The 12,741-nt window shown below is 45.7% G+C and overlaps 1 protein-coding gene across 1 annotated transcript; it reads left to right on the plus strand.

The window, feature by feature from the left end:
• The first annotated feature begins 8,800 nt into the window (after positions 1–8,800).
• On the plus strand, positions 8,801–12,100 carry MOB3A (MOB kinase activator 3A). The gene is made up of 3 exons (XM_033136848.1): positions 8,801–9,391; positions 10,546–10,748; positions 11,839–12,100. The coding sequence occupies exons 1-3, from the start codon at positions 8,977–8,979 to the stop codon at positions 11,866–11,868; spliced, it is 648 nt and encodes a 215-aa protein (XP_032992739.1). The 5' UTR covers positions 8,801–8,976; the 3' UTR covers positions 11,869–12,100.
• The last annotated feature ends 641 nt before the right edge of the window (positions 12,101–12,741 follow it).

A 12,741-nucleotide genomic window follows, 5' to 3' on the forward strand; every position in this document is an offset into this window, starting at 1 on the left:
GTGTTGTAAGGCGCAAGAGTCGCGTTAAGAAAAGATTTAAATCCTGCCCCCTTTGACTTGAGGCAATGGAGAGGGAAAGGGTTTCACCCCAAAGAAACTCTGCAGATATTAACGCGCCCTGCAATTCCAACGGGTCTACTCTCGAGTAGGACCACGCCGGGGCACTGCCTGGATCGGGACCCGGAAGGGGTGGTGCCGCTCAGCCCCGATCCTGCCTCCAGGGTGGAGTAACGCGCGGAGAGTTTCCCTCTTTCCAGCGATCCGAGAACGTGGCCAGGGGGGGGAGACTGACCTTGACACGCGTTTGGGAGCGTCTCTCCGGAAAGCAGGTAAGGCGCACGTGAGGATGTTGCGGGGATGCGCGCCGGGCTCCCTCCCTCCCTCCCACGCACGCTCCCCTTTGAAATTTGCATTGCGCTTTGTTCCCCTTTGCGAAAAATAAAAAAAAGTGTCTGGTTGATGTTGCAATGCATTGCAGATTTCCGGTGTTCCGCACCCCGGAAAAAAGCCTGCTTGCTCTCTTCCTCGCGAGTAGTGACGAGGTTGGGGCCTCCTTGGAAGATCAAGAGGTTTGGGGGCGATTAACTTTCCTCCCCACCCCCCAGCAATTCTCTCCTTCTGTTTTTCCCAGGGTGGGTTGCCAACTAACAGGGAAGAGGAAATGCTGGTATTTAAGACGACCCCCCCCCACCCCCATTTTTGACTCAATAAAGTTAGCAGAAAACATCGTTTTATACACGGGAAAAAGACGGCAATTTCAGAGGCAGGACTTTCTGCTCCAAGAGTTTTCCCACCCTCCCCTTCATTGATAACTGTTATTTGCAAAACAATATCAAAATTTAATTCAGTAATTAAACTCCCCCCCCCCCGTAAAGTGCTGGTTAGGGATTTGGGGGCAACTTAGTTCTTTTCAGATGCTTGTCAGATTCATTTGAATTCCACCCCCCTCTCCCCCGTTTGATCTGGATTATCATTATCATTATTATTAATTGTTATTTCAAAATCTTATAAATGCAGCAAAATGTGATTTGCAGGGGACTATGAGAATTTTTAAAAAAATCAATGTTATTTAAGGTTTTCAACCTAATATACCATAAAATTCAAACTGAACTACAGAGAACAATGATTTAAAAAATATCAAACAGGAAAAACTAAAAACGTCTTCTCTCTTCGTATGGGGTTCAAAGAACTCCGCACATGGTATCTTGTCTGCAAAGTTTGCCTGTGTTCTTCAGCCCATTCCGCAGATGGGGAAGACTGAGGCCAAGAGCAAGGCGGTTGGTGTTGCTTGCCTTTAGCACGCCTCATGTCAGAGGCGGCATTTGAACTCGGGGCTTCCTGCTTTGCAGCTGTGTCTCGGGGTGGGGGTGGGGGTGGGTGGGTTTCAGCCGAAAATATTCACGATCTGGAAACTCGAAACAAGGAACTCGTAGATCAAAACCAGCATTTGGAGCGCCAGTTGCTGGAAAGATGCAGGAAATGGATTTTCCTGGCAATCTTCCAGTTGTAAGCATGCAGAAAGAATTTCCTGCTAGGGGGAATTTCTCATTTCAAAGAACTATGAATAATTGGAATTCTGGCTTCCTGAAAGTTCTGGATTTTTATTTATTTATTTATTTATTTTAAATCTCCAATGAGTCTTTTTCATTTCTAAGTTTAGAGGTTCTCTTTCCCCCCCCCCCTTCAATTTTTTATTGGCGTCAAAATGAAGGTGAAAGGAGATAGATCATGGGTAGGCAACCTAAGGCCCGGATGCCGGATCTGGCCCAATCGCCTTCTCAATCTGGCCCACGGACGTTCCGGGAATCAGCGTGTTTTTACATGAGTAGAATGTGTCTTTTTATTTAAAATGCATCTCTGGGTTATTTGCGGGGCATAGGAATTCGTTCATTTCTTTTTCTTGAAAATATACCGTAGTCCGGCCCCCCATAAGGCCTGAGGCACAGTGGTCTGGCCCCCTGTTGAAAAACCCTCGGCCAATTCAAAACTATGTGGAAATGGCGAAATTGACAGCAAAAATAAAGAGACAAATGTATCCTTAACCCAATGTATTATTTACAGGTAGTTAGCCGTGTTGGTTTGCCATAGTCAAAACAAAATTAAAAATTTAAATAATCCTTCCAGTAGCACCTTAGAGACCAACTAAGTTTGTTCTTGGTATGAGCTTTTGTGTGCCTCAAGAAGTGTGCATGTACACGAAAGCTCATACCAAGAACAAACTTAGTTGGTCCCCAATGTACAGATGAAACTCGAAAAATTAGAATATCGTGGAAAAGTCCATTTATGTAAGCAATTGTTTTCATTAGCTACTGGAGTTTAATATATGACATAGACTCATGACATGCAAAGCGAGATATGCCAAGCCTTTGCTTGTTATAATTGTGATGATTATGGCGCACAGCTGATGAAAACCCCAAAGTTGAAATAGTTAATTTGGGGTTCTCACCAGCTGCATGCCATAATCATCACAATTATAACAAATAAAGGCTTGATATATCTCGCTTTGCGTGTCATGAGTCTATCTCATATATTAGTTTCACCTTTTAAGTTGAATTACTGAAAGAAACGAACCTTTCCACGATATTCTAATTTTTCGAGTTTCACCTGTATTATTGCAGACTTTTTCTTTACCATTCAAGCAGCATACGCTTCAACATTTCTCCAAGGAAAATAGGGATGTCCTTTTCAATAATAATAATAATTATTATTATAATTATAATAATAATAATAGGATTTATTATTTATACAGGACCCATCTGACTGGGCTGCTCCAGCCACTCTGGCTGACTCCCAAGATATATAATACCGTGTTTCTCCTAAAATAAGACACCGTCTTATATTTTTTTTCACTCAACGAAACACAGTATGGCTTATTTTCAGGGGATGTCTTATTTTAACCGCGTCGCATCAGTACGCTGCATAGCCACGCCTCTCCAGGCTGTTTTAATGGGAGGTACCACGTCACTATGGCTTATTTTCGGGGTATGGCTTATTTTTGGGGAACGGCTTATATTTCGCAAATGCATAGAAATCCTGCTATGGCTTATTTTATGGCTATGTCTTATTTTAGGAGAAACAGGGTATAATAAAACATGGACGTATCATTCAATCTAAGTCTTGTTCTTAGAAGTGCGTAGATTTTTACAAAACATAAAAAGAGTTCACCCCAGAACCATTTCCACCGCCCCCTGAGAGTGTCAGTGCCAACCACTTTGGAAAGCCCAGATCAAGAGAACAAAGGGGTGTGTGTGTTCTCCTGGCTCCCTTCCAAAATGTCATTTTCGTATAAATAATGTAGCCCTAGGGCTTTTTAAAAAGAAGAAGAAGAAGAAGCCTCTTGCACAAACGTTGCTTTCCCTAAAAGGAAGTGAGTTCAGCAGGCGTGACTCATCGGGGTTCTGAATCTTCCTCAAGCAGAGAGGTTTTCCGAGGTTTGGGTCAGGAGCCGAGCGACCGGCCTGCAATCCAAGCTCCGTAGGGCAACCTCAGGATCCTGTTCAGGTGCCTTTTCTTAAAATATCCACCTTCTTCCGTCTTTTTTCCTCTCCATCCTTCTTATAATTCAAAACATCAGACAGCGACGAGGAGACCCATCGCCAATTCCGCCTTGAGGCTCCGGATTCCCCCCCCCCTCCCGGTGGTGCCGGTAAGAACACGAACCCAGGTTTAATAAATTAATAATAATAATAATGTTATTTATCAATATCAACATAAAGATTCCCTGCAATGTGGGAATCCGTGGCTGAATATCTTTCAATGTGATATGTTTGGGGGAAATTAAAAAGTTGCTTCCTGGGTGCCTCTCGGCTTCCTCGTGTTGTGGGAACTAAATTGAAATCTTGCAGGGGGGGGATGTAAATACAATAAATAATGATTTATTGATTCATTTCTGGAATCCTTATACAAACAGACTATTATTATTGTTAATGCTCCTCAGAGTAGACCCATTGAAATAAATGGATCTGTGTATTATTTCACGAAATTTGTATACTGCTTAAGAACCTCTTAAGAAGTTTGATGACAAAACAATAGGTAACGTTTAAATTATCATTTTTTAAGGGGGGGGGAATCCAGTTAAAAGCATATTGGAAATATTCAAAGAATGATGGAAATAAACAGGAGCTCAAACACATGCAACTTCTACTTGACTAAACAAACATGTTTTAAGCAGGGACAAAAGTTAGACTTTTCCCCTTTTTAAAAAAGACTTTATATTTCATTTTATAATGTATAGAGGGTCAATGTTAGTCTTGTCCATGTGGATTTCTAAAGTAGACTTACATGAGTATTGTGTAACAAAAAATAAAACACTGTCCTCCAGTAAAATGACTCTCTGGAGTGACTTGAGAAGGACTGTGAAAGGGATAGTTCAGCATTGTTTTCTAGATCCCTGACTTTTAAAATAAAAATAAAAATATGCATTTCACTGAGTCATATAATCATAGAGTTGTAGAGCTGGAAGGGAACCCCAGGGGTCATCCAGTCCAACCCCCTGCAATGCAGGAACCTCCCGAGGGAGACCGTTCCCCTGTTGAGCAGCTCTTATTGTCAGGAAGTTTCTACCATGTGTTTAGTCAGAATCTCCTTTCTTATAACTTGAAGCCATGAGTTCGAGTCATACCGTCCAGACCAGGAGGAAACCAGCTTGTTCCATCTTCCTTGTCACAGCCTTTGAGATATTTGAAGATGGCTCACATATCTGCTCTCAGTCTCCGCTTCTCCAGCCTAAACATGCCCAGATCCTTCAACCGTTCCTCATCAGGCCTGGATCCCAGACCTGTAAAATTAATTCCACCTCTTTGTTATTACAAGCACAGTGCAGTATATACCGGTACTGTTTCCTCCTGTCTGCCTTCTAAAAAGTTTGATGCTAAAGAATGGGGCCTCCCCATGCAGGGGCAGTCTACCTCTGAATTAGCAACTGCTGCGAGCAGGCCACTGGGAAAGACTGGTGCATTTGCGGTGGGCTTCCCCGGAGGCCTTTTGCTGACCCTTGTCAGAAACAGGATACTGGGTTCAATGGGCCTCTGGGTCTGATTCAGGCAAGGAGAGGTTCCGATCGAGGGGTGGAACAACTTCCACACGGGGGGAAGTTGCAGCATTTTGGGGTGGCGTAAGAGGGGGCTTGGAGGAAGTGGGTTGAGAAAAAGGCCTCCTCCTCTCTGTCTCATAACACTGGATCTTGCAGGCATCCAAGGAAGTTGATGGTGGGAGGATTCCAGGCAGACTTTTCCCATTAAACTGTGGAACTCCTTCCCACAGGAGGACCTAAACAGCTTTAAAAGAGGAATGGGGAAATTCGTGGAGGAGGAGTGGGCTGTCGATGGCAACTAGCAATTTTTCTTTTTCTTTTTACGTGGAAAAAACCCTCTCTCCAGTGACCAGGGTGGTCCAAAAGATTCTATGTTTTAGTTGAGATTCCTGCAGTGCATGGGGGTTGGACTAGATGACCCTCTGGGTCCCTTCCAACTCTGCGATTCCAAAAGCTTTGAAGCAATATCTTCTCATGGGCGCTTTTGTGTTGTTTTGAGATGCAGCTTCTCCCTGTGCGCTCTCTCTCTCTCTTTCTGCACTTCCTGCTTTCTTCACCAGAACTGACATGTGTCTGCACACAGGATGTGGCTTCCAAGCGACGCCCGAACTCAGTTCTTTGTAAATGGGGCTTGCACCGCTGCAGGAGGATGGTCGGATCCTGCCCTCCCTCTCCCCGCCCTCGACTTCCTCTCTCAGCTTCCCTTCACGGAGCACCTCTCTTCTTTCAGATACACCCAAGGGGCCTCAATTCCTGTCCTTCAAGAACCATTTCTCTCATATATATATATATATATATATATATATATATATATATATATATTAGCTGGCCCAGCCAATGCTGTGGGGTTTTTTGCTTTTTTTAAATTCTGACCCCGAAAGTATTCTGGAAGCTCCTGTTTTCGTTCTTCCCTGTCCCTCTAGAGCAGGGGTCAGCAACCTTTTTCAGCCGTGGGCCGGTCCACTGTCCCTCAGACCATGTGAATGAACGAATTCCTATGCCCCACAAATAACCCAGAGATGCATTTTACATAAAAGAACACATTGGTCGGTGGTATTGATCACTTGGGACTGTGTGTGTGGAACATGCGAAGCTGCGGCGGCCATTTTAGGTGAGGGCACTTGGGAAATTTTAAAATGCCTGTGAGTGTGCAGCGGCCATTTTAGGTGAGGGCACTGGGCACCTTATGGAGGCCTAATGCGGGCCTTGCTGTGGTTTTTTTACTGTAAAAGTGCACCCCCTCCTCACAATTAACTGGCCCCATGCTCTACGCCATTCCAAAGAGCATTCTCCCCCACCCCAGTCCCAAAATTACGCACCCCAGCGACAAAATCCCCTCAGAGCCGGTCTTACTCAGTGCGACCTCTCAGGCAGCCTTCGGCTTATTTCGCTCCCGCATTTTTTTCCTCCCCCCTCTCTTCCGCAACTGCCCTGCCTCCTGCTCCGTCTCTTTTCCACATTTCCACTAAGCAGTTTGTGTCAGAAAGTCCTTGGTTGCTTACAGATGGCAGTTATAAAATGGTGGACGGGGTTTTCTTTTTGGCGCAGGTCTGATGATGTCAACAGGCAATCCGCCTTTCTATTGGATGCTGTTGGAGTCTTCATCCCTTTTGCTGGTGAGGTATAATAGGCGTGCCACTTTTCCCCCCTTTATCCTTTATTTTAGGTATGACAGGTGTGGGTTTTTTAAAATTTTTATTATGCCAGATCCTTCCTTGATGGTCATGTTACGCTTTGTCCTAATTTGATGCTGTTTGGTGCAGCGGTTACGGAGCAAGGTGGTGTCGCACGCACACGCAATGGGAATATATGTGTGTGTGTGTGTATGTGTACGCGCACGCAATGGGAATGTGTGTGTGTGTATGTATGTGTATATATATATATACACATACATACACACACACACACACACACACACACACAAAAACACAGTTCAGAGAACTTGTCATTGTGCCCTGGGAGAGGTAGAGTCCACTGAACATATTCTCCTGAGCTGCCCTTTCTATACAGATTCCAGGCAAAATCTTATAGCCCCACTCTTATCTCAACTTAGCTCTCTATCCAGAGAAAGACAGGTTTTATATTTGTTGAATAATGTTAAGAGGAAAACAGCTTCCTTGGCGGCCAAATTTCTTTTTCTAGCTCTTAAGCGTCGTAAGATTAAAATTGATTGCATTGACATGGGTTTATCTGTACAGCTTCATGTTAGTGTTGGCTATGTTGCCACCCTGAGCCCGGTTTTTTGGCTGGGAAGGGCGGGGTATAAATAAAAATTTATTATTATTATTATTATTATTATTATTATTATTATTATTATTATTATTATTATGTTTTATTCTAAAGTTCCTCTAGATGTTTTAATTTTGTACGGATAAATGTATTTTTTCTGACTGCCGATCGAATAAAGAATGATGATGATGACACACACACACACACACTGCATGTTTTTAACAGTGAAGAAGGAGGCAGTTAATTCAGTAGGAGGCACCTTCATTCTCCCCCCCCCCCCCCCCGGTTATATTTTATTAAATTTCCAGAAATTTCACATATGCATTCCAATACATTTTAATGTATATTTTCTTCCCACTCCACTTTCCATGGTTGTTGTTTTTTTAAATTTCTCCCCTTTGCTGTACCTCATCTTCTGTCTTATAAAATTAGAGATCCCGTGCCCCAGGGAGATTAGACTGGCATTGACCAGAGGCAGGGCCTTTTCAGCCGTGGCCCCGGCCTGGTAGAACGCTCTCTCACAAGAGACCAGGGCCCTGCGGGATTTGACATCTTTCTGAAGGGCCTGCAAGACGGAGCTGTTCCGCCAGGCCTTTGGTCAGGGTTCAGTCCGATTCTTTTCTTTCTGTATAATAATAATAAGCGCTAAAGTCCCCTTCATCGCACACACAGCCCAACAAGACAATGACAAAAATCTACCGACAGCATACAAATCAATATGGCTAACCCGATCCAAAACATACGCACCCACCCCACTCACACATGAAGACAAAGACCACCACAGCCAGTCACAAATGAACAACCACACCCATGGCCAACCCCAACCTCTCTCACCACCAAAGGAACACAAAAGAACAAAACTTACACAAGCAAAGCTGACATCAAACTCTACATATATTAATTAATTCTTCCCAATGTCTCAACAAATGAAACTGATTTGTAAAAAATGATGAATGGACAAAATACGAGAGACATTGCACATACTTTTGTAAATCAAGAAATCTTTAATAAAAATATAAGCGCTATAGGGGCCTCCTCCACCTAGCCCATTCACAGGTCCTTTATAAGACCAGTGGTAACAGTTGGCCCTGGAGAATATTAACCGCTCTCAGTCTTACCCGTGGACTGCCATCTGTCCAGATTTTAATTTGCTCTGAACTAATTTTAAGATGTATTTTATTTAATTGGTTGCTTGTTTCTACGTTCTTGTGTTCTTTGTACACTGTGTTAGTTTTGTGATGTTAGCCGCCCTGAGCCCTGCTCCGGCTTGGGAGGGCGGGGTACAAATAAAAAAAATTATTATTATTATTATTATTATTATTACTACTACTACTACTACTACTACTGTACTACTACTACCACAATAATACAACCACCTCTAATTTCAGGCTTAGACAGGATCACAGGATTATAGAATTGTACAGTTGTTGGAAGGGACCCCAAGAGTCATCTAGTCCAACCCCCTGCATTGCAGGGATCGCAGCTAAAGAATCCCTTACAGGTGTCCCCACCCCCAAAAAAACCCTCTATTTCAAAAAGAAAAGGCATTATATAAAAACCATGTCTATCCGTTCTGCTGCAGGTTGAAGAGCCTCTGAACAACCGGAGGAACTCCTTGACAATTTAAAATTCGGTTGTTCTAAAAACTCCTCTGTAGCAGTGGCAAATCTCTCAGCTATCAATAACTTTTGGGGGGCAGCAGAGTCGAGGAGGAGATGTCTAACCCTCTGCGGCAAGTTTTCAACAAGGACCGCACGTTCCGCCCCAAGAAGAAATTTGAACCCGGGACGCAGCGCTTCGAGCTGCACAAAATGGCGCAGGCGTCTCTCAACGCCGGGCTGGACTTGAAGGTGGCTGTGCAGCTGCCGCCCGGCGAGGAGCTGAATGACTGGGTGGCCGTCCACGTGGTGGACTTCTTCAACCGCATCAACCTCATCTATGGGACCATCGCCGACTCCTGCACGGACCAGAGCTGCCCCGTCATGTCCGGGGGTCCGAAATACGAGTACCGGTGGCAGGACGAGAAATCCCGCAAGCCCACCGCCCTCTCTGCCCCGCAATACATGAACCTGCTGATGGACTGGATCGAAGTGCAGATCAATAATGAGGACCTTTTCCCGACCAACGTTGGTGAGTCCGTTTCCAGGATTTGCCGTGGGGGGTGGGTGGCGGGGTGGCCCACCGGACGTGAGCCACCAGCGTGATGCGGCTGCCCAAAAAGGCGAATGTGATCCTAGGCTGCATTAATAGAACCCTGCATTCCCAAGTCATGGGAAGATGGTGGTTCAGTCTTTGCCCTGTGCCGGACAGATCCTCTGTCGTGGGGTGGTTTGGAATCAGAGGAAGCATGGGGGGAACCAGCTGGGGAACCCCCAAGGGAAGAAGGCTCCGAGCCTGGGGTGGGGTGGTGGGACGGCGATGAGTAGTCAGAGGGGGAAGAGGAAGAGGACGGAGAGGTGGAGGTGTCGGAAGCTGAAGAGGTAACAGGGTTTAGTGAGCAGGGAGAGTCCGTGACAGAGAGAAGTTCGTAACCAGAGGAAGGAGCCCAAGAGGCAGAGATGAGTCAGGCCGGTGAAGATGCCAGGGAGTCTCCCCCTCCTGCTGCGACAAGCTCCCCTCCCCGCTGGTCTCCCAGAACCAAGAGAGGCATGAAAAGGGTGGAGGAGAGGTTGGCTGCACACAGGAGCAGTCTCTGATTGTTTGGAGAAAGCCCCGGAGAAGAGGGGATTTAGACGCCTGTGGGAAGGCAGGGACTTTCCGTCTTGGCAACTGATCCATTGGAGAAACCAGCCAAGCAGCCAAGTCTCAGTGGGGTGCTTGCCTAGAGGCATAATCTGTATCCTAAGGTCAGGTGTATCTCATTTCACGTAGCTGGGCGATCCAGGGGTCAAGAAAGCCGTGAGTCATAGGAAGCAAGAAGCAGCAAGGTCTGGCCGGGAACGACAATTGTTTTGTTTCCAGCAACTCACTGAGGCTGGAAACCCTGCTCAAGAAAGCTGGAGTCAGCTGTTTCGCATCAGGAGCAAGGAGGCTGACCAGTAGTGGTCTGGATGGACCCAACGGTCTGACTTGATGGGAAGCAAGCTTGCTACTTAAATCAGCTGTATATTTGGAACGAGGAGGACTAGAAACTTTTTTTATTAGAGGGAAGGCCATAGCTCAGCGGTAGAGGTCCAAAAGGCTCCTGGAGGGCTGCTGCCGGCCAGTGTGGACAGTATTGAGCTTAGACCGGGGCGGTGTGTGTGTGTGTGTGGCCTGGGGATCATGCGCGTTTCTCGCACCAGGTACCCCGTTCCAGAAGAACTTCCTCAAGTCCGTCAAGAAGATCCTCTCGCGGCTCTTCCGAGTCTTCGTCCACGTCTACATCCACCACTTTGACCGCATCGCCCAGATGGGCTCTGAAGCCCATGTCAACACCTGCTACAAGCACTTTTACTATTTTGTGACCGAGTTTGGCCTCATCGATACCAAGGAGCTGGAGCCCCTGGTGAGTGCCCGGGCGGGCTGAGCCCCCTCTCGCTGCCCCTTGGCCTGGGTCCAGGCCTCCTCTGGGAAAGAGGGTTGCCAATCTTATCATAATATTTATATGTACAAAACCACCGAGCCGATGGCATAAACTACAGCCCTCCTGCGTTGTCCGGGGTTGAGCTAGATGATCCTTGGCGTTCCCTTCCAACTCCACAGTTCTGTGAGCCTGTGGCTTTCAGTGAAATTTACAAACGGCTCGACGTGCAGAATCACTTAAGTGGCTTGCATTGAGGTCGTTTGGGGAAAGAAGAGGAAGAAAGGTCAAGGCTAACCATCATTTGGAAACTGTCGTTAGTAATATTGGAAATGGAAATGCCGAGAAGGGACCACGAGAGTCATCTAGCCCAGGCCCCCCCCCGCCATGCAGGAATCCTTTTGCTCAGTGTGGGACTCGAACCCATGACCCTGAGATTAAACAGGCAGCCCTGTTTAGAGAAGCTTTGAATGTTTAATAGACTATTGCATTTTAATGTTCTGCTGGAAGCCGCCCAGAATGGCTGGGGAAACCCGGCCAGATGGGCGGGGTATAAATAATAATAATAATAATAATAATAATAATAATAATAATAATAATAATAATAATAATAATAATAATAATAAAGTCTCATGCTATATCAACCAAGCCACCCCACGTACTGTTACGATCACCATCATTTTTATAGCATTCATATACTGCCCAGTGCGCAAAATTCCAGAGTCATTTCCATAAGACAGAATAAGATTATTCTAAAAAGAAAATGGCAACGCCAAGTAATATTCGGAAATCGTTTTTATTATTACCATCATCTTTATTATTACTGTTACTGTTATTTTATTTATATGCCGTTAACCCACCTTGCCTACAAGGCCTCCATAAGGTCTAGCAGCTTGCTGCTTTTTAAAAAAATAATAATAATAGTGGTGTCCTGAACGTTATTTTACCTTTGTTGCTGTGCAATGTTGATAAGCCGAGCTGGTATAGGTACAGATATATATTCATTCTTTCTCACCGTTTCGAACGGCAGAAAAGCAATCAGTTCTTTTTCCCCCTGCCCTCTTCTATTCGACAGAAGGAAATGACCTCAAGGATTTGCCACTGACGCCCTGCGGGGAGCGATTCCCCCTGCCGTCCTGCGCCCCGCAACATACGAGCCTCTCCTGGGACTGCGGAACTCTCCTCCACTAGGGAGGGCGAGGGGAATCTGGAGCACCTTCCTTCCCTCTTTAAAGAAAATAATATATTGTTTTATAAAACAAAGCCAGAGAGAGAGAGAGAGAAAGTGAGAGAGTGTTATCCTATGACGACTACTATAAACTGTTTTATACAATGATTTTCCTCGTTAGAGAGAGTGTATGTTGTGTGTGTGTGCCTGTATGTATTATAATCAGGGATAGAATCATAGAACCCTAGAATCCTGAGGGTCATCTAGTCCAACCCCCTGCAATGCGAGACCCTTTTTGCCCAGTGTGGGGTTCGAACCCACAACCCTGAGATGAAGAGTCTCATGTTGTCCCTATCTTAAAAAGGGGGGTGGGGGGGGGAAGACCCAGGTAGCTACTGACTGGTGAGCTTGAACATCGAAAGATCCTAGAACAGGTAATTCAACAGGTGGTCTGTGAGCATTTAGAAAAAGGAGTCTAGCGTCCAGATCAGGGGAAGTCATAATCCCACTCTATTCTGCCTGGGTCAGGCCACAACTGCAGTCCTGTGTCCAGTTCTGGGCGCCACAATTTAAGAAGGATGTTGACAAGCTGGAAGGTGTGCAGAGGAGGGCGACCAAGATGATCTGGGGGTCTGGAAACCAAGCCTGATGAGGAATGGTTGAAGGAACTGGGTGTATTTACCCTGCAGAAGAGGAGACATGAGAGCCATCTTCACAGATCTTAAGGGCTGTCACCTGGAAGAGGGAGCGAGCTTGTTTTCTCCTGCTCTGGAGGGTAGGACTCGAACCCATGGCTTCAAGCTGCAAGAA

Source organism: Lacerta agilis, chromosome 18, assembly GCF_009819535.1.
Source record: "Lacerta agilis isolate rLacAgi1 chromosome 18, rLacAgi1.pri, whole genome shotgun sequence".
Lineage (NCBI taxonomy): Eukaryota > Metazoa > Chordata > Lepidosauria > Squamata > Lacertidae > Lacerta > Lacerta agilis.

Bases quoted from the DNA above. Each gene is read 5' to 3' on its own strand.
- MOB3A (XM_033136848.1), top strand. From the start codon at position 8,977: ATGTCTAACCCTCTGCGGCAAGTTTTCAACAAGGACCGCACGTTCCGC. The intron at 9,392-10,545 runs GTGAGTCCGTTT...TTCTCGCACCAG, and splicing joins CCTTTTCCCGACCAACGTTG to GTACCCCGTTCCAGAAGAAC. The intron at 10,749-11,838 runs GTGAGTGCCCGG...TCTATTCGACAG, and splicing joins CCAAGGAGCTGGAGCCCCTG to AAGGAAATGACCTCAAGGAT.